Below are 21730 nucleotides of genomic sequence, written 5' to 3'. Positions count from 1 at the left end.
AACTGAAGCAATCGGACACCAACTAACAGAAATGATTGTAAAATGATCATGTAATTTTTTACTAAATAGACATTGGTACAGTTACACACTGTGACCGCTGGGGAAACTGTGTACTCATCTACCACACTACTCAATTTTCAATTATCACTTCAAAATAAAACTTACAATAGACAGAGATGCTGAACCTTGCATACTCATAACGATCAACTCCAAGAGCGTCAAGGCAGATATAATAGTTAAGACTTCCGGTGAAGACATTCAAAATAAGCAGACGTAACGCTGTCTCGGTCTTGGTGGGCGTAATTTTTGCGTGTTGAAGGCAGAGCTCCTAGATCTCATTGCGAAACTTTCACATTCAGAAGGGCGATACCACCCTGCCGAGTGGCAATTTCGAGCGTCGCTAGCATCACCTAACAATATATTTTCTTCTTGTGGATCCTGTAACGTGTCTCACACTTGCCCCGGTAAGTTTGCATTTAAATTAGCAACTAATTATGTGTCTTTGTAAACCAGCTAGTTATTACATTTGCTAACTTAGCATTTACTTGCTAGCCCAGTTAGCCTGCTAGCGTTAGCTGTTGTGTTTTCTCCTACTGTAACCCGTCCTCCCCACCGCCTGGACCTCATTAGAGACTCCGTTACTGGTTCGCCAGGCCATGTCAGCGGGAGGCACCGCGGTTTTGTGCAGTTGTATGAAGCTAGCTAAACTCTAACGTTATGTAATGTCACTGTGTTGAGCCAGCTCGTGAAGGTTTGGTAAAAAAACCCTTACAACAATAGCTTTGTCTGCTTCTTTTTAATATAATTTACCCCTTTAGTAGTAGTTCAAGTTTACGCACGCATTTGTATTCGCAGAAACCTGTGTCCACCTCTCAGGGCTAACGAATCTTGACGAACACCTTAGGTTTAAGTTATATCAAGTTTGTGCGTGAATAAGCTTAAAGTAATGCAATTAAATATGTTTAGTTAACACAGTAATATCCCTCTCTGTGTGTATTGTTTCTCCAGCTTGTTGCCGGTCAGACATGGCTACTCAGTGTGTAACTAAGGTGGAGCTGACTGTGTCCTGTGAAAATCTCCTGGACAGAGACATCGGCTCAAAGTCCGACCCTCTGTGTGTCTTGTTAATGAGCAGCTCTGATTCCCAGTGGTACGAGGTCAGTAGAATGTCTGGATGTGGATTCATTTAATATCACGGATTAACAGTTGATATTAATGGACTGGTGTAAAGCTGCAAAAATATGGTTGATTGAAATTTTGTCTGAACGTCAAACACACTGTAACCAGTCAGTATTCCAAAATAACATTTATTTTGAAAGGCAAAAATACATTCCTAAAAATCCTCCCCTGCTCTGAGGAACAGATTATGTAGGATGTTTAAAATAATATATTTTGTCTAGGTGTGGCAGTTATGTCATTGTTGCTCTTGCAAGAGAAAATCTCAGAGCAGTGTTAATCGTCAATCCCACAGACTGTATATAAAGAACCCCAGATGGGAAAGTTAGTGTTGTGTAAAGTAACAGTCATGTCATGTGCCATTTCCTGTTGCATCAATGCCAATACATACTACTTTTTGTACCGTTGTTAAAGTTTACAGCAATGTTATGTCTCAGACTTGTGGATCTCTTGAAATGTGTACAAAAAACACTAAACAACCCAACCTTTCCTAACAGGCGGGCCGCACAGAGAAAGTCCAGAATTGCCTCAGCCCAAAGTTTGCAAAAAAGTTTGTCATCGACTACTACTTTGAAATAGTGCAGAAACTGAAGTTTGGGATTTATGACATCGACAACAAAACTATTGACCTGAGTGACGATGACTTCCTGGGGCAACTGGAGTGCACCTTGGGCCAGGTAAGGCTTTCCAGTGTTCACAATACATGTTCGAACAAGGCCGTTTTTTAGCTCCTAAGGCCGATAATAAGTCAATCCACTTGTGTGTGTTTGACTTTATGGTGTGCTGAAGGTTTCAGTTCCTTACTTTTCAGTTTCATTGAACCAAGTTTTAACATTTTTTTGGTTCACAGTTCCACAATCTAGTCCGTCTGGACAGGTGCTGCAGTGGTAGGACACACACTGTGGTGTAATAGCATACTGCTGTTTTGCCATGTTAGAGATCAAGAATTAACATCTCTGATAAGCAGTTGCTGTGTCGACTCTCTCAGTGTAATCTGACCCCAGATGTTGATTCTCCCTGATGGGTTTTGGATGTTATTTGCCTCGTGGCTGCTGTGTTGTACTCTCACGACTTATTCATTCTGCTGATTTTGCCGTGGCTGCGTCTTTTGATAACTGTTGCTTTTTTTTTTTTTTTTTTTTTTTAACTTGCTTTTAGGTTGTGTCCAGTAAAAAACTGACCCGACCGCTTGTCTTGAAGAACAAGTCCCCTGCAGGGAAAGGGACCATCACAGTGAGTGGCAGAGAGAGCTAGAGTGAAATGTTGCACTGTTGTTTGGCTGTATTTATTTATTTCTCCTCTATTCTGCTGTAGATCAGTGCAGAAGAAATAAAAGATAACAGGGTGGTGAATTTTGAAGTTGAAGCAAGGAAGCTAGATAACAAGGTATGAGTGATTCTTTTTGACATCTTAAATTCACTCATTCATTTTTAGATATGAGATATATGAATTTACTTATTGGTGTGTTTCATTCCTTTATTCATAAACAGGATTTCTTTGGGAAGTCCGACCCTTACCTGGAATTCTACAAGCAGACAGAAACCGGATGGCAGCTCGCTCACAGGACAGAGGTAAACGCACTCATGCAAATGACAGTGCTGCTACTGGCTGTATAATAGCTGTGGAAAAAAGCTACAATTTCCTTTACAAGTATTGTAATATTAACCTTTCAGTTCTTTTATGTCCTAACTAAATGGTCGCTTTTCACAGACAGGGGTAATAAAACAGTTGGTTTTCGATGTTTACCTGTTACCTTACACTTCCTTTATGGTTTTCACTCATAACTTGTGAAAACAGGAATCACTGATGTCCTAGCTGTGTTACACCACAGCCTTTGCTGTAACATGCATGTTGGGCCAAACTCACATCTGTCTAATCAAAAAAAAGTCATAATGTTGGAAAAAGTAGTAGATTCTGTAATCCTCTTCTGAAGCGAATGTTAAATCTCATGTTGGTATTGTGAATGAGGGAGGAGACAAATCACATTTATGGGTGTGATCGAATTAGAGAACTTATTAATTCGGGGGGTTTTACTATGTGTGGCATCAGAAATGATTATTAAAAGAAATGACACTGACCATTAAGGATAAGAATTGACAATTTATTTACAGTGTATTAATTCAGTTGTATTGGGTTTCACATGTAGGGTGATTTGATGTTGTAGTGATTGTAGTGTGAATTTGGTCGCCACATTTAGCATCCTACATTGCAGCAAATTTGAGAGTTTAAAAGAAATAGTGGAGCTCACCAGACCCATTTAAAGTGGCTTCTTATCAGCAAATAACACAGAATAAAAACTTAACACCAAAAACAGATGTGACAGTGCTCAAAGATATCGCTTCTCCTCAACAACCACAACACCTGTTTATCTGGTTTTGAACAAAGAAGGCCAATTATATGAATTAGTGCAGGTCATAAATAGAGAACCTGTACCGAATGATAAAATACAACCTATTTTACACCCTTAATGTTCCATGTGCGTCTGAAGAAAATGACATGGTCTGAGCTCACATGCTGCATGTTGCTGTTGTACAACAGTTTGTGGCAGTGGAGTGTGTAAGCAGGTTTCTAAAGCAGTTTCTATTAAATTTGTTAGGGTTCATGAATTTGTATTATGGATGTCCTTGTAATAAGAAACAGAGAATCATTAAAATATACAAGTTAAAGGTCAGTGTGTAACATTTAGGAGGAGCTATTGGCAGAAATGGAATATAATATTTATAAGTTTTCATTAGTGTATCATCACCTGTAAATAAGAATCGTTGTTTTCATTACCTTTTTTAGAATAAGCAGTTTTTATCTACAGAGGGAGCTGGGGCCTTCCACGGAGGTCGCCATGTTTCACTGCCATGTTTCTACAGTAGCCCAGAATGGACAAACTAAACACTGGCTCTAGATAGGGCCTTTTTGTGTTTTTCACAAGTTTCGCAGCCACCGTAGTTTCTCCCACTCGCTTGAAAGGGGAGGGTGAGGCGAGCGGTATTCAAATTGTTACAAACTGCAATTTCACCGTTAGATGCAGCTAAATCCTACACACTGGACTTTTAAACTCCATCTGAAATTAAATTGTATTTTTTGTCTGCTACAGCATACATATCTGCTCTGTAAATTACTTGTCCTGTGTTATCCTTTGCGGAAAAAAAATCAGAAATCAAAAGGGAGAAATTTATATTTTATGAGGGTTTTTTGTTTTTGGTGCACATATACATTTTAAAACATGTTGACCACTGTAAAAAGGGATGACTAAATGTGATTTCAGTTGGACTTTAAGAATCTGTAAGTTCCATTTAAAAAAAAAAAAAAAAGAATTCTTGATGGAGTAGTCTGCATGTGTATAATGTTCATTAATTCTGTCCTCAGGTGGTGAAGAACAACCTGAATCCAACATGGAGACCCTTTCGAATCCCCCTGCAGTCTCTCTGTGGAGGAGACATGGAGAAATCTATAAAAGTACCCTTAATACTTTTTTTTTTTTTTTTTTTTTTTAATAACCTTAACTCACATCTCGAATGTGTTTATTTAAACCACTTAACACCTGCAATTGCATTGATCGTTTTGGTTTGATATCAGCGGCACTATGTATTTTCATGGTCATGACATAATACAACCTTTTCTTGAAGGTGTATATAATTTTCAGAGCAAAACTATGTTAGAGCTCTGATATCTCAAAACATATGAACTGATTGATCGGAGTGTATTTAGTACTAGCTTGATGATATATATTTTTTTAACTTCTGAAGCAAACATGTCAAGAAGGAAGCTGTTTCCAACCATACAGTACAAGTGAGTTACCCAGCGCATTACAGTGTTTGTCTTTTATCATCTTGCAATCACTTAATGGGTGAAGTGTGTGAATGGAGTAGATGGGGGAAAAATACAAGACTCCACCTCAGCAGGGTCTCCGGCCCTCCAAGTTTCCTTCATCCAACTCGGTCCTGTCATAGAACGCATTTGTCTGAAACACATTTTCTTCTTTCAGCCATTTTACTGCCAACTTCTGTCTAGTACATTAGTTGTACAAAGAGTTGTGTTCTGAATCTCACTTTTGCATGTTTTTGTTTCTTCTGTTTTCTACACCTCCAGTTTTTTAAACATACTTAAATGGTCAGTTCACTCAAATTACAAAAAACCTTTTCTCACGGATTTATAGTACCCGCCTCCAGCCCAATACAATGGAGGTGAATGGAATTTTGAGGTGTCTCAGTTACTTTGGATAATGCATAAATCTCGCTGTGAAAACACTTCATAGCGACTATTCCTTTAAAAGCTTCACAGTGAGGTCGGCATTATTTTTTTTTTTTAGTTTGGGTGAACTTACCCTTTAGTGGCATTTTTTTTTTTTCCTTTTGTGTGAAAGGTTTGAGTTTTCTTGCTTGCCACATTATGTGTTTTACCTGTTTCCAGGTTGAGTGTTATGACTATGACAACGATGGCTCACATGATCTTATTGGAACCTTTGAGACCACAATGACACGCCTCAAAGAAGCATCTCGAACATCTCCGGTATGTGTGTGTGTTTACATTATTTGGATGTAACAAATATTTCAAATATTATTTTAACAGTCTCAGCCAGCTTAATGCTGCTCATTCTACTTTTATTTTGTGTAATTAAATTGGGTTTTGGTGATGGTTAAAACCCACTAGTTATTGTGACTCAGTTTAACTAAGAGAACTGACTAGTTCCAAGCAAAATGTAAATTTCCAACGCATTACTTTTAATGTTTATGGTCTTCTGGCATTGACGCAGACACCCATGCTGTTTTGTTTTGTCCTCAGGCTGAGTTTGAATGTATCAACAAGAAAAAGAAAGAGAAGAAGAAAGGCTACAAGAACTCTGGTATTGTGAGCGTGAAGCTTTGCCAGGTATAGTACTGTGTTTTTGTTTTTTGTATGTTGAATGTGATTAATCCTTGGACTTCAGTAGCAGCATGGATTTGAGATTACATGTTCTCCAATACTCTTCTGTAAAACATGTTTTATCTTTTAGGTGGTGAAGGAGTATACCTTCCTGGATTATATTATGGGAGGCTGTCAGATCAACTTCACTGTAAGTTTTGGCTTCTCTATTAATGCCTATTTGTATTTTTGGATCACTAATACGGCTAATGATAGCTGCATCTGTTACTCCATGCATTACCTGCGTGTTTTGGCAGGTGGCTGTTGACTTCACAGGCTCCAACGGGGATCCCAAGTCTCCTCAGTCTCTGCATTACATTAGTCCTAAGGGCGTTAACGAATACCTCTCTGCTATCTGGTCCGTGGGCAATGTCATCCAGGACTATGACAGGTATGTATGACGCATAAAACACAGTCTACATTCAGAACTTCATGTGTTGTTGTTGTTGTTGTAGTAGTAGTAGTAGTAGTAGTAGTAAAAAATAGTAAAACTTTATTTATAGAGCACTTGTCAAAACAAAGTACAAAGTGCTTCACAACAAGAGAAATAAAATATCAGTGAATGATCAAATACAAATAAATAAAATACACAAAAGCAATAAAATAAACAGCCAGTTCAGGTAAGATCAGGATATGCTTTCTGATAAAAATGTGTTTTGAGAAGGGACTTAAAAGAAGACACTGACTCAGACAACCTAATTTCTTCGGGCAAGTTGTTCCAGAGCCTTGGGGCCCTGATGGCAAAAGCTCTGTCCCCCTTAGTTTTCATCCTGGACTCAGGAACAGACAGAAGACCCCTGTCCGAAGATCTCAAACTACGTGAAGGTTCATAAGGGATTACAAGGTCTAAAATATTAATAAAATAATATTTCAATAAGATCTTAAAATCAATCCTAAAACAAACAGGGAGCCAGTGTAAAGAGGCTAAAACAGGTGTGATGTGGTCGTACTTCTTGGTCCTGGTTAAGAGCCGAGCAGCTGAGCTCTGTACAGTCTGCAGTCGTGTCAAAGTTTTTTGATTAAAACAAGTGAACAGGCTGTTACAATAATCGAGGCGTGAGGAGATAAAAGCATGTACAGTTTCTGTATCAGTAGGATGTGAAAACACTTTTATCATTTGTGCAAATTAGTTTTGTTTTTTTGTTTTTTTTTTAAGAAATACTCCCATCACCAAAGTTCCCCAATAGCTGTATACAAATCTTTTCCTAACTTGGATGGATGAACATAACCCCCATCCATCTGTAATGGTGAAAATATAAACTTATTAGCTGGAATGGTTGCATTTAAATGACCAAATATTCTGTCACGTATGTACTAGTGTTGTTTGTCCCTCCTGTGTAGTGACAAGATGTTTCCTGCCTTTGGCTTTGGAGCCCAAATCCCTCCCACATGGCAGGTAAGACTTTTTTTTAAAGCATTTAAATGTGAAACTACAAATGCATGCAAAAGATAAGACTGCTGTTGGTATGCACTTAGAATCAGATGGAAAAGTCATATGGTGATTTGGCATAGGAAATGATATCTGATGGTTTTTGTGTTTTATTTGGCAGGTTTCCCATGAGTTTCCACTCAATTTCAACCCATCAAATCCATTTTGTGCAGGTATGTTTACAAATCATTGCACTGTGGGTAAATTTATATATATTTATACGTTGAAGCAGATGATATTGTGTAGTGAACATATACAGTTTAATATACAGTAGTACTCAGTTTGGTGTGTGTGTGTGTGTGTGTGTGTGTGTGTGTGTGTGTAGGCATTGAAGGCGTGGTGGAGGCCTACAGAATGTGTCTGCCGCAGGTCAAACTCTACGGCCCCACCAACTTCTCCCCTATCATCAACCATGTAGCCTGCTTTGCTAAGCAAGCCCTCCAGCAGACCACTGCATCAGTGAGTCAAATAGTTCTCCAACCATCAATTAATTACAAAGGAAGACGGTTTGCACTCCTTCCAGTTCATCAGTATTAGTCATTTGGCTGAAACAGGTCTCTAGTCATTATAACCTTTGCACTGCCACTGCCTGTTGCGCAAGTTATTTACACTTACAGTAAACATTTGGTTGTGCCACCTTGGGCAGGATGGGACCCAAAGCCTGTCAGTACTGATGTCGTAATTCTTTATGCAGAATTTTCACATTGCAGCAGGATGATTTGATAATAGCTTCTTCCACAGTGATTGCCTGTTCAAGCTATTTTCAGATGCCAGGCCCATAGTTATTAGATGTGTATGCCAAGGAGAGGTCCTGCCCTGAGTTGAGGATGCTTGACAATAGCTGGATATAGCTGCAACTCTGTGAACTCTTTGATTTTATGTAGAATTAACTTCTTAAAAGTGGCAAGTAATGCCAGTGTTGATTGAAATACAATGTAAAAAGCATTTGGGTCTTTATCAAAACTTGCAAACAGTTCAGCCATTTAATTTTTGATCCACTAACTCTGTTGCTGTCTTCCTGAAGCAATACTTTGTTCTCCTCATCATCACTGACGGAGTGATCACAGACATGGACGAAACACGTAGTGCCATCGTCAACGCCTCTCGCCTGCCCATGTCGATCATCATTATTGGAGTAGGGGGGGCAGACTTCAGTGCCATGGAGTTCCTGGATGGAGACGATGGACGTCTGCGCTCTCAGACTGGCGAGGCTGCCATGCGAGACATTGTCCAGTTTGTGCCATTCAGGCAGTTCCAAAATGTAAGTCACAGTGAAAACATTAGACGCCTTTTTATATTACTCATTGCTTTATATAACGAATGTGTATGGGAAAGGTGTTTGCTGTGATTTCAGCTGATTTTTCTCAATAAGCCAACTCATTGCTATGAAAACTGCATGCATTTCAAGCCTTTTTCTAAGCATTTCACAGCAACATTTCGTAATTTTCAAAATTACAAATCCAAACAGTATAGTAATGTCCCCATCCAATGCCAGTACACATGCCCAAACCCAGGGATTCCCAGCCCCTCAGCCTACATCGCACTTAGCTTACTTGTGTATTTATCTCTTTTCAGGCGCCCAGCCAGGCTCTTGCCCAAAGTGTATTGGCCGAATTACCTCAGCAAGTGGCCTCCTTCTTCAGTTTATTCAAACTGAAGCCTCCCCACGATCCCAATCCTTCATAGGGGTACCCCAGATATTTCAGTGATAACCCCCACCACCATGCTAGCCTTTTCTTGGTCTATATGAATAACTGCATGAATCATCGCATGTAGTCATTGCTATCCTCATTTGTTTTTACTCTGATGTCTTCCAACTTTTTCCAACTCTGTTTTGCTAAAGAGTCATCATCAGTGCTGAGAGACAGAATACAATAAATTCTGTTGTACTTTCTGTCTGAGAATCAGAAGCACTGGTGACCGATCTCAGAAACATATTCTTGTTTACATTAAAGGGAAAACTCCTCTCTAGATCACTGAAACAAAGCAATTGGTGATACAATTTTCAGTTTTAGGTTTATGTCATGGTTTTGTTGGGTATTTATACAAATTCTAATTGCTCTCTAGCCATATGTAGTCTACATGTCAAGATATCTGCAAAGTTGAAGTAGGGCTGTCACAATATCAGATTTTCACTACACGATTATCATGGCCAAAAGAATTCACAATATTATTGCAATATCTATAGAAAAAATAAATAAGTTAGCTAGCTAGTTACTGCATCGTCTTTTTTACATTTTATGGCAGGTGGCAACCTGCGTTATGGTGCATTACCACTACTATGACAAAGCAAGAACTGAAAGAAAGGGAAATCATTTAAGATGAGCTGGATTATTTATTATGAACATGATATCAATAATTAATTTTTAAATATCATGATTATCGTCAATACCAGTGTATATAGCAACACCCCTAGTTTGAAACCAGACAAGACTAAGAGGAAATGAGGAAACAATATTGCTAACCCTAACTCCCAAAATGAAAAGCAAAGATTGTTGAAATATAAAAGGGGGGAATTTTCCTGTTTAACTGTCTTCATCTCCATGACTTTCTGCTTCTCATTCACGCTCCCTTCATTTAATCAAATCAGTGGTGATAATGATCACATAACAAATCAATAAAAAATTGTAGATTTCTTTTTCTCTTCACTGTTTTGTACTTTTTAAACTCCTCCTTTCACACTTCAGGCTCCGCGGGAAGCGCTGGCAAAGAGTGTGTTGGCAGAAGTACCGGGTCAGCTGGTGGACTTGTTCAATACCATGAAGCTGAGTCCACCCAACTCCAATCCTGCACCCAACTCCAACCCTGCACCCAACTCCGATCCTGCACCAAACCCTTCAGGGACCATCTGATACGAAGAACGAACCCAGACACAGACCAGTCTCACCTCCTGCAGCTATAAAGCAGATCCTAGCTTCATCTCATTACACAATTACACAAATGTCCTTCCTACACTTTCCTAACTCAGCCCTTTTTATTTCACCACCTCCAAGTGTCAACATAGACCTAGCTGTTGTTCAGCTGTAATTCAGTTCTACTGCAACTTAAAAAAAGAAAAGTCATTCCATTATTTTGAAAGAATAAGTTGATGGGCACTATTAAAACTTGTTTATTTAAAAAAAATTATATAACAGATAGACATAAGCCAAACAGCACAAGGATTTATAAGCATTCATTGTTTCTGTAGTCCTCACTGAAGCAGGGTACCTGCACTGTGTGTAAACTAGCCTGCTGCTGGTTTTTGTAATGCATCATAAGAGTGTCCAATTTCTTTTTTTATGCCTGTTTGATGGCTCCAGCATCAAGTTATAATAGTTATGTAAAATGCTTTTACACATGAAGATGATCTTATAAGCATGGTGTCAATAAATGCATTAGGGAACTGGTGTGAGTTAGTGGATGTTTACATCTTCAGAGAAATAGCTGCACCACTACTAGTAGCATAATTATGTACATATAGCCAAGTAGCTTTGTAGTTGATGCTGTTTTGGCACATAGAGTTCATATTTACATTGTTTATTGTTGCATATGCTTTCCTATGCATTCACCTATAATAACATGTACTAGAACGACCTAGGATTTTGTTATTTTACCAAATTAAATGCCAAACTGTGTGTGTGGGTTATAAACCCCTGTAACCCAGAGCTGTTTATACCTTAAAGTATGAATCAGAAATATTGTGATAACTAGAAAGTAGTCTCATTGTAGGTTTGATGGCATTGTGCCAGTCTCATCACTAATGTTTGGTAGACCACAGTAAAGTTACATTGTGCCAATTACTTTTGGTTACTTTGCCTGTCATATATAGATTAGCAAAGACACTATGGGGTATTTCCCTGGACAAGGACCCAGACTAAGGAAGGGTTTTTCCAATGATATGGTCATTGACTTTACATTTAGTTTAGGTTTCATCTCTGTTGGGCAAATGTGTCTTATATAGAAATCTATGCATGTTTACTTCAAGTGTGTATTTCTGTTGTGATTTGTTAATTGTTTTTATATGGTTGTACAATGAAATCTATAAAACATGTATCTGATGTATCCTGTCGTGTACCAGCTTAAGTGCTCTAACAGAAATGGGTAATGTGGCTTAGTGTTAACCTACAGAAACTGCATCAAGTTTGCTAATAAAGCACCTCGTATTCAATACAAATGGAACTTAAAACTTATTTAACACATTTGAAGTAATTCTACAGCCCTTTGTACAGTTTATGGTTGTTCTCCAACAATGTGTAGCCTACTTATGGAAATTACCAAAAGTTGAAGTCACTTTGTGATCATTGAACTGCAGCACATGAATATATAGATGACTATAGTGGATACAACATAAGGGGGCAAATTAAAGGAAAAACTTGAATAAAAGAGTGGAGAAACATATCAAATACAGATGCTGCAAGAAAGCGCTTAACACTGCAGTTGCCTAATTGGTGTAAGTTTAAGTACATTTGCAATTTTGAGATTGTGGAAGTTATTTTTGCTACCAAATGTGTGCAGTGAGCTTTTAGCATTTGGCTTTTGTACTTATTCAAAGGTGAAATGCAGGCTTTTTCTGCCACCTACTGGAACGCCAAGTCAAAAAAGAGCATTTTGTGCCATCTATTTGACCAAATCATTACTGAATGAGATATTATATGGGATATTATTTATGGTAATATGAATTGATATATCTTAAATACTTTTCCTATTCTAAAAAGCTGCAACTCAATTTTCATGACCATGGAATGCCTTTACCCATTTTACCATTATATCCACCTCTCTCATTATAATCAAATTTTCTTGTGTAAAAGTTTTATAGGAGGCATCAACACTCTGAACATTGTTTCAAGGTGTTCTTTCACCATTTTGGATTTTGCCAAAATACAGCAAACTACTGCCAATGACCACAATGAAACACTTTATTTTGAAAAAGGATACAAAGATACAGCTTGTGCACTGATAGTGTCAATATACAGAGTGACAGTGGTTGTTGTGACATCACATCAGTACTTATTCATCTCAACCTAAGGACCTTGTACTCAGGCACTTGTTTTTATAGAAAAATAGGCTATTCTCTTCATGGAGTTGCCATTAACATTGCATTTTTCTATTTGATAAAAGAAAAAAAGTTAAATGTCTTTAAAGTTACATACGGTGGATCTTGTTGTGATCTATGAACTGCTTGAGGTTGTGCAGATTGTCCCACCACTTGAAGAGGAAGGTCTCTGCGATGAGGCTGAACCAGGGTGTGAGCTCCAGTTCCTGGCGCTTGGCCTTCTTTAACATCTCCTTCAGCTCCTCCTTGCTCACATAACAGTGGCTTTTAATCTCATTGGGATCTGGACTCAACTCCACGTCCTTGGGAGGGACATAAAAAAGACAATGTTATCATCCATAATGTAAGCCTGACAGACATAATGCAGGAACAGAGACGAATACAATCCAAATACTGACTGGAATACATGTCTGGCATCATCAAGATATAACTATATACTGAATTTTGAAGATGTGCGCCATATTAACATTTAATTTTCTGATATACAATCCCTTTGGGTTATTGTATCAGTAGTGGTTACGCTGCAAATTACACTGATAGTATACTGAAAGTAAAATATTTGAGTGTTGTACACTAGCTGTTGGCTGTAGCTAAAAAGCTCTTTCTGTTCTCAGTGTGAATTATGTAGCAGGTGTTGCATGTAAGTGAGTCATTAGACTGACATTCACCAGACCAGGATACACATTATCCTCAGTGTGTGCCTCACGTGTATTATAACATTCAAGTCACAGAGTCACTTCTTAAAGTTGTCACGCTTAATGATGAGCCCATAGAGAATTATCACCCGACTCTGCAGTTCCTCTCAGCTCTATGGAGCATTTTAGCATCTTTTAGGTTTAAGCATACAGTTTTATAAAAATAAACATCTGTCCATTTTTTGAAAATCCAAGGTCAATTAACACTTTCTTACCTATTCTGAAGGTATTTCCAGAATCCTCAAAAACTCATCTAACCATCTCAGTGAAAAAATATTCTGTTCACTGCTCAATAAAAACAATTTCTAACCTATTTCCCAAGCTGCGACTCTTTCCAAATCCAAACAAAGATGGTAGCACAAAATGGCATATGTCCATGCTAAATTTGTATGATGTGAACCACAATAACATGTTTACATTTTTCTTGTGTTGTACAAAACAGGAGATGTAATTTCTGGTTACCCGAATAGAAAATGAAGTTGCAACTTGTGGAACAGGTTAAAAAAATCTTTTTTTCAAAGACTGGCAGGTATTTATTTTTCTGAGAAACTGATACTTATCTCTGTGACTTGAATGTAGTGGTGAAACATAAGAGGCACAAACGGACCAGATACACATCACATATCCTAATGTAACTCAACTAAGTCCAACAGACATTACAGTTCTACCTTCTGCATGAAGAGGATGTAGTCAATCTCATGTTCTCCCCACACACCATCTGACTGGGCCCTGTAGTGGATCCTTGTCAGGTACGTCATTTCATCTGGTGTCACCTGAGGAGCAACAAGAAGGCAGGGGAGATCAGACGCAAGGAAAGATTCTCCACAATCCTCACTAATTGTAAATGACCATTGAATCCCCAATCACTGAAGTAGGCCGTCATCTTTACCTCCAACCATAGAGGGCAGTGTTGCCATGGAACTCCTGAGAAAGGCTTTCACAAGAAAGGACTTTATTATTGAACTTGAACCAAATGTTACTTTGTTTTTGGTTGACTAATAATTCTCGCTGCATACTTAATGTGGACATTGTATTTTTATTTGTTTTATTAAGTGTACATTTTTTACCTCACATGCTTTTATTTTGAAGTCTGGAAATGGAAGTGCAGCAGCACTCTTTGTGTACATTGGCGCTCTTTTTACGTGAAGCACCATTCTGATTTAACGTTAAGAGAGAAAGGATAAACCCTTGGGTACTCACTGTACAAATGTTTGTTTTAAAAAGGTTTCTTTCTACATCTTAGCTGCAGGCTGAAGGGCACAAGGTACCGTTTTAGTTTTATGTTGTGTGGTAAACTTTGAAGGACTTTGAAGTGTTTGGTTTAGCTATATCATTCTTTAGCTAATGTTGTTATTGCCTCGTCAGTGTTTCTCTTGATTTGCACTCCAGATAGATTGTTTACAGTAAATCAGCACTTCATTTGGTAATTTTATATAATTAATTTACGTTTTTCTCTCTAAATTGAGATTGTACGTTTTACCAAAATTAATTGATTGTTAACTCGGGTGTTTCATGTAACGTAGTTAACATCGCACTCTAAAAGGAGATTGTTGTAATTAAAACAATTCATATAGGTTATTACATTAGCCAGTTTGCTAAAATGTGATTTATTTACACATTATTTATGATTTAAGCCAATTAATTGCAAATGTGTATTCGTTTATATATTTATGGATATTTGTATACAATTTGCAGGCAGATGTCTAATGCTTGTTTGTTTGTTTTTATTCAGCTCTTACAGTGTTTTTAGAAATTAAATTCTTTATAAACATCAGTTCCTGAGAGTAAAATGCATCTGTTCAGCCGGGAATGCTACACTAATCCTCTTCCATTAAATGCAGAAACCAGGACTTTAACACACACACACAGTATACCTGTTCCATGGGGATACCCAGTTCAGCTTCAAGTCTCCTCTGAGCAGCTCTCCTCACTCCAATTGCATCCTTCTCCTCCAGCTCACTGTCTGTGTGTAAAGGATGACTGCAGCATGTGTTTGTGAAACAGCCTGTTCACACACAGACACAGGGGATAGTTAAACACATTGCCAATGCCTACTAATAGTGCTTAGTTCTCTTGTTATGCTACATATAATTTTATTATTATTGTATTTTAACATTGTTAAAAAAGCGCTATATAAATAAAGTTGATGTATTATTATATTATATTATATGAGACTGTGTGAATCCCAGGTGATCACATGAGTATTTTGGATAGTGGTTGAACTGGGAGGTTTAAGGATTTGTCACTAACCCGGAAAAGTGATTTTGGCGTCAGACCTCTGTTGTAATAGCAGCTTCTCTTCACTGTTGAAAATAAAGACGCTGAAAGCTCTGTGTAATAAACCTGGTAAACAAACAATTTACCATAAGTAGAAATCTGAAATAAAAAAAGATAAGTACTAGAGGCAAGACAAGTGTGTGCAGTTTTAACATGGCTGACAGGTACCGTTGTCGATGTTGGAGTTGAGGTGGCAGTTTTTCTTGGAGTCCGCTCCAATCTTGCGGTCGTTCTCGTCGATGAGGATGCACATCTCAGACAGCAGCTGCACCTGCTTCTGGTCCAGGTGGTCTGTGGTTATCTCAGGCATTCTGACTGCAGACTGTAGGTTTCTCACCTCACTGCAGTGCCCAGGAGGAGGAGCAGGCAGACAACAGTTGATAGTTTAGTGTGTATTCACATCTTTTTTTTTTTTTTTTTGAGCTTTCAAGTTTGTACATGTGCACTCTTTTCTAGAAATCCTTTTCCAGGACATTTTCAGCGATGATCCAGCTGGTATGACAGACAGAGATCGCGCCATACACTAATGTGTTCCTCTTTTTGGAAGTTTGATTTGAAAGACCTGCAGTCTATGGCTAGAAGACAAGTGTTATAGAAACATTTCAGTATACGGGCATAACCATTAGCTGTTTTAACGTCACTACTTTTACTACTATCTCCTCTTACTGTTGGTTTTTGTATTTTATTTCTTGCCTTGTTTTAATGCTCTGTTTTGATATTATTTTATTATAGTATTTTTATTGTATTTTATTTCTTTAGGAAAGCCCTTTGCGCTCTATGCTTTGCAAGTGCTATGTAATGAATCGCTTTTTTCTTATGAATTATATTAAACACTGCTGCCTGAACACCAATAACACAAATAGTAGCCTACAATTTTGCCCACTGACAAATCTAGACTGAACTTTACATACCTAAATGTACAGTTCAGTTAGTCGGGTTTGCTAGGATTATAACTGCCACTGACTCTTATCAGTTTACCACACCATACTTTAGCCCGTTTACTAGTAATATTAAGTGGAGTCTTTAACGAGGCTAATCACACCCACTGTGAGCTACCGCTACAAAACTTAAACTTTTCATGCCATGTTATGGTCCGTTTTACCTTAAAGGGACAGTGCACCACAAAATCCAAAATACATATTTTCCCTCTTACCTGTAGTGCTATTTATCCATCTAGATTGTTTTGGTGTGAGTTGCTGAATTTTGTAGATATCGGCCTCTTGAATATAATGGGACTATATGGCACTCGGCTTGTGGCGCTCAAAGCGCCTTTGCTGTTGAGTTTTTCAAAAGGTATCTTTTTGGCGCGTTAAAGCGTCACAACAGGCGAGAGGGAAAATATGTATTTTTGATTTTGGGGTGAACTGTCCCGTTAACAGTGCAGGATTCCGTTTGAAGAGACAACGCTAGCAAAGTAAAAAAACGGCTAAATACTGGCTAACGATAACTTTAACGTTAAAGTTATCGTTAGCCTGTATTTAGCCGGTGGACTCAAATACAGTGGAGCTCCCATTCATTGTTTTGACCCCGGCTTCCTTTTCATTATTGTCAAACTCTCAATAGTGCCCAACACATTTGAAACCAGTGCTCCTAGACAGAGTTCAATCACAAAACTTTAACATTTGCAGGCAACAAAAAAGAAGCTAACGTTAGCAAGCACGTCTACTTTAGCAACTGAACCAGACATGCTAACCAATTTAACATTATTCAACCATTTAAAACAAGTTGGGAAGAAAGCAACGTTTATCTATAAACCTAATAAAAAAACACGACAGTTACCAGCCAGCAGTGACTAATATTTACATTTCAAGGATAATGTAACGTTAACTCACATTATTCAGTTTCGCTCGAGTTTCGTTAATGTCATCCAACCTGCACGTGCGAACGTTACAGTGTCACGTGACTTGGGGGTGTGTTCACAGCGTTTCCACAACATAACCGTCAGCAGCCTATTCAAAATAGTCTCATCCATAAACCACCATTTGAACGTTAATATGATCCTGAACATAACTTAGCCCTTTCAATGATGTCCGTTTTGGGGAGCTCTGATAGATAGATAGTTCATTATCAGCTAAACGAAGGATGCTGAAATATTTTTCCAGGACAACACACGATTCCCCAGGACTTTTGACTTTTTCTGTCATTTTCCATGTGTTTTCCATGACTGGAAAATTGGTCAACTGTTTTCCAGATTTTCCAGGACGCGTAGAAACCCTGTTTGGGTGAACGTGAAGGGGGCGTAACCTGTAGTCTTGTAGACTGCAGACAGACTCTTTTGGGATGGAGAGCAAACTCCACCTGCTGAGGAAAACTGAGAGGTGGTTGAAAGCTCTAGAAGTTACTAAGTGGACCTTGAGTTTTTTTTTCTACGTTCAAGAATGAACTTTCATACTCAAATAGGGAGTACATTTTACAAACGTACTCAGATAGATGTGAAATACATTTCATGGTGTGTTGAGCCTCCCCTGAACATATTTCTTACTGTTTTAATACACATACATACATTACAATTACAATGAGAAAATAATCCCTCAAAAAGTTCCCAGTGCCCAAGGATATCAATGAACATTGATATTAAATACAAAAAGAAGCAAATAGTTCCTTCTGAGAAGCGGGTATACTTGTTTAATTAAGGACATAAACGATGAGCTATCAAAATGATGTTGGACTACAGCTATTCAGCTAACAGTTTCATGGCTAGTTCTGATACAGTTTTCCAGCTGATACTATAGCCTGTATCTTACGACCATGGCCACAAAGCTCACAAAACGTGCATGTTAAAATAATAAATAATACTGCAGTAATTGCAGCTTGCTTTGGTTGGTGTATGCCGAATGGAAGAGAATATATTCAGGCTTTGAGTTGCTATTTTGAAAGTGTGTACCTAAACCAATATGCAAAGCCACATTAAGTGCAAGACTTTTTTTTTCTGTAGATCTGGCATGATTGTGTTTTCTTATGAGACAACGGCATTCATCCAGACCAAAGAGACAGGCTTCAGTAGAGTGCAGCTATCAATAGCACAGACAAAATGAGTCAGCTTAGGGTCAATAGGCTTATCGCTGGCTTTGCTGTCGTTTACCTCAAACCACGACTTCAAACGGTTTCAGAGACCTACAGGGCCCTGACTTACCTGAATATAGCGCTGCAGCAGGCAGTGATAGGTGCGTAGACCTGTCTGTGCAACGGTGCAGCAGACCTTGCGGCTCGAGGTACGTTTGATTTCAGCACACCCGCTCGTTCGCAGGACACCATCCGGAGCACCGCCCACACACCCCGCACCATCGCCTGACCGAAACAGAAAACCAATCACAAGGACTGAAGATGTGGGTGTTGGTAAAAATCGGAGAGGAATTGGCCCAGTCGGGATCGGAAGATACTCTGCTGATAATACCTGTGGACTGAAATGAACATTAACATGAATGCCCATAAAAATGAGGTTTTATACATAGCTTGCTTTTAACCCATTAAACCCTTACACATATGTTTTACTGTACAGTTTAGGACAGTAACGAATTATTATTTTCATTATTGACATAGCACTAATTGTTTGATTAATTGATTTATCTATAAAAATGTCAAAAAGGTAAAGGTCCCCAGAGTTCAGTGTCATCTTAAAATAGCCTGTTCTGTCCAACCAACACTCAAAAATTTAAAAGGTATTCAATTTACAATGATTTAACAGGTAATATTCCGTGATGGAGGAAGCAAGTTATTCACATCCTCTACATAAGTAAAAGTATCAGTACCAAACTGTAAAAATAAAAATACAAAAGTCCTGTACTGAAACTGTTATTCAAGTAAAAGAATGCACCATTATGTGTTATCAGCAAAGTGTACTTTAAGTATCAAAAGTAATAGTACTCAATACTGTAAAATGGCCCCTGTGAGTGTGTTACTATTGTATATTATATTATTAGCTATCACTGATGCATTAACATGAAAGCATACAGTGGAAATTGGTATGATCTTATTGTTCCGTTCCAGTAGATTCCACTTCGTGTTTTCCTCCAAACACGGATTGTCAACACGCCATCAGACCACTGCACAGCAAAGCCCGCACCACCCAGGCCTCTGACAACTGGACATAAGTATGCATTGTCTGCTACATATACAACCTATACAGAAACCGATAACACGTTCAGTTACTTACAAAGCAATTTTCCTGTGTCGGGTAGACAAACCACGTCTTTTAACGTATTCTGCGTTTGTTTACGACGATATTTTAGAGCTGGATACTCTGGTCGAACGAGCTAGCTTTCACTCCCTGCTTCTGAGGTCACAGTTTTTCATTGGATGCCTTAGCATCGGTGTGACAGCCCATTGGCTTACAAAGTGCAAACACAAACTAACGTTACGTGATGCGGAAGTCAATGTGCAAATAAAATACGTGATGTGTCAAAATATTTGATTAAAATTCTGATACTTGTCAAACTATAACGTGTGGATACCCTTTACTGTCAAACATCAAAGTCATACATCGACAACATGTTTAAAATTACAAATTGACGGGTTTAAATCATTTCATATCGAGTTAGGAAGGCTATAGCCCATCCATGGTGTTTAGCTTCTGTGTGGATGTATAAACGTTTGTTGCCGCAACGAAGGTGATATGTGGCAGCTAGCCCGTGCTAGCGTGTTGCTAGTTTCGCTTCTAGACTTCCATGCTAGCCAAGTATGAATTCAGAGAGGCAGTGACAGCGGTGAGTGTCCTTCTTGTTTCGTACATGTCAGAATCATATCGGTGTAACGTCGAATATTAATTTTACAAGCGTAATTTACCATGCTAATTTGGTTAAGGGTAGTTATTGGGCAAAACCATACAGTATATGGGCAAAACGTTAAATCAATTCACGTGTGTTCTGGCACATTATTCCAGTTTCAGTCTGTTGCTTGTAACTGTATGACGCAAACTACATTTTATTATGCATTGTCCAGCTGCCCATAACGTTAACTACGCCATCACAACGATAGAATGAGCCTGCATAGTCCCAAAATGTGTCGTCCTCTTACCATGTAACGCTCTACTTTATTAAAATACAGTGAATTTAATGTCGTAAAGCCTTGTTGGCAAACGCAGGTTTATTATAGCAGATGACTTTAGGTCTGCCAGGCTTTGCCGGCTGCCAATAGTAAATTCGGATGACATACAATTGAACAAGTAACGCTTATTTATTCGACAGGATTTCACACGTTTTTTTAAAAAAACCTTTTTACTCTTCCAAAAATGGAAAACGGACTGTACTTATATAGTGCCTTTCTAGTCTTACTGACTACTCAAAGCGCTGCAAATTACCTTTTTGCTGATAAACAAAGCAACATTAAATTGCTGGACTTTTTTCAATGGAGTTCAGAATGATCTTGTTTCAGAGCAGTAGGTATCAGGGCAAGACTGTATTTGGATTACTGTAATGGCTACCCTTCACCTTGAGCAGTTCCTGCTATGGCTGTGAACCTGAATTTCACTTCCTTTTTACCTGCAGGCAGGTGCTGATAACAGACCAACCTAATCCAACCACCAGCCAACTAGCGAGCTTGGCCTTTGTTTACCTGCTTCTCAGGTAAGAGGCAGGGGGCAGGGCCACCCACAAGGTAGGAGGGATGCCTGTGGAGGGCGGAAGCAGCAGTGGCTCTGCTTCAGCTGCCCGTCACCCCAAGCAGAAGCGCAAGGCTCACAGTTTGTCTATCCGGCGCACCAACAGCACAGAGGAGAGGCAACCAGGCCTCCAGAGAGGAGACATGCTGGAGGGACAGGTGAGGGAGATACACATCCATGCTTTTTCTCTCTCTCACGCTCACACACAAGCACACTCTGCAGACAAACATTTTGGTAAACATGCAGCTTATAAGAAATGTAACAACATATTTTGTAGGCACAGAGTTTCTTGTGGATCTGCACAAAAAAAAAACATATGCCAGAAAGTAATTCTTCATTTATTAGCATTTTGATTGTTATTCTGTTGTGGTGTAAGGCTGTTTTTTGTCACGATAGTATGGTACCAGCCGGTTGAGCTGTATTGCTTTTATTTTCTACCCTGTGGTGCCACAGCTCCATGCTCCATGATGTGTTTGTGAGATGCGGTTGGTGTTTTTTTAGGTAGCTACAGGATCTTAATTTAGATTAGACTTGCTTTAGTCAAAGTGTATATGTCATCTATATTTTACATTCTCTAACCCTTTATGAATGGCCTGGTGTGGATGTGCATGTTGGTAACTGATTTCTTT

General features: G+C 38.6%; 3 protein-coding genes across 11 annotated transcripts in view; 2 read left to right on the top strand and 1 right to left on the bottom strand.

Moving 5' to 3' along the window:
- The first annotated feature begins 290 nt into the window (after window positions 1-290).
- LOC122866797 (copine-3-like) lies at window positions 291-11654 on the top strand. Of its 3 annotated transcripts, XM_044176923.1 has the most exons (17): window positions 291-464; window positions 1009-1157; window positions 1674-1853; window positions 2335-2409; window positions 2491-2562; window positions 2667-2747; window positions 4537-4626; window positions 5581-5679; window positions 5953-6039; window positions 6164-6223; window positions 6330-6463; window positions 7414-7468; window positions 7623-7674; window positions 7827-7960; window positions 8526-8762; window positions 9077-9189; window positions 10189-10327. In XM_044176923.1, exons 2-16 carry the CDS (start codon window positions 1026-1028, stop codon window positions 9185-9187), a joined length of 1599 nt encoding a protein of 532 aa, XP_044032858.1. In that variant the 5' UTR covers window positions 291-464; window positions 1009-1025; the 3' UTR covers window positions 9188-9189; window positions 10189-10327. The 3 variants fall into 3 exon arrangements, with proteins under 3 accessions (XP_044032858.1, XP_044032857.1, XP_044032859.1); XM_044176922.1 differs by lacking the exon at window positions 9077-9189 and having other exon boundaries at window positions 294-464; window positions 10189-11654; XM_044176924.1 differs by lacking the exons at window positions 291-464; window positions 1009-1157; window positions 1674-1853; ... (3 more) ...; window positions 4537-4626; window positions 9077-9189 and adding an exon at window positions 4784-4959 and having other exon boundaries at window positions 10189-11654.
- Window positions 11655-12378: 724 nt separating this feature from the next.
- Window positions 12379-20842, bottom strand: idi1 (isopentenyl-diphosphate delta isomerase 1). 5 transcript variants are annotated; one of them, XM_044176931.1, is made up of 8 exons: window positions 20802-20842; window positions 18900-18906; window positions 18639-18793; window positions 15674-15846; window positions 15479-15571; window positions 15103-15233; window positions 13897-14001; window positions 12379-12835 (listed from the first exon to the last, which is right to left on the bottom strand). In XM_044176931.1, the coding sequence occupies exons 1-8, from the start codon at window positions 20825-20827 to the stop codon at window positions 12623-12625; spliced, it is 903 nt and encodes a 300-aa protein (XP_044032866.1). In that variant the 5' UTR covers window positions 20828-20842; the 3' UTR covers window positions 12379-12622. The 5 variants fall into 5 exon arrangements, with proteins under 5 accessions (XP_044032866.1, XP_044032867.1, XP_044032868.1 ...); XM_044176932.1 differs by lacking the exon at window positions 20802-20842 and adding an exon at window positions 19659-19781; XM_044176933.1 differs by lacking the exons at window positions 18900-18906; window positions 20802-20842 and adding an exon at window positions 19659-19776.
- The window catches only part of wdr37 (WD repeat domain 37), a 22154-nt gene continuing 19864 nt past the window's right edge, over window positions 19441-21730 (top strand). For 2 of the 3 annotated variants that reach the window (XM_044176927.1, XM_044176925.1), the window contains exons 1-2: window positions 19441-19596; window positions 20989-21259. In XM_044176927.1, the coding sequence (XP_044032862.1) occupies window positions 21107-21259 (153 nt within the window). In that variant the 5' untranslated portion in view covers window positions 19441-19596; window positions 20989-21106. Of the gene's footprint in view, window positions 19597-19933; window positions 20209-20988; window positions 21260-21730 lie in introns of those variants that run through there. The other variant, XM_044176926.1, reaches the window with a different exon arrangement.

The sequence above is a fragment of the Siniperca chuatsi genome, linkage group LG19 (genome assembly GCF_020085105.1).
Source record: "Siniperca chuatsi isolate FFG_IHB_CAS linkage group LG19, ASM2008510v1, whole genome shotgun sequence".
In the NCBI taxonomy this organism is placed as follows: domain Eukaryota; kingdom Metazoa; phylum Chordata; class Actinopteri; order Centrarchiformes; family Sinipercidae; genus Siniperca; species Siniperca chuatsi.
Note: the sequence above shows the minus strand (reverse complement) of the source record. Positions and strands in the feature narration are given on the sequence as shown.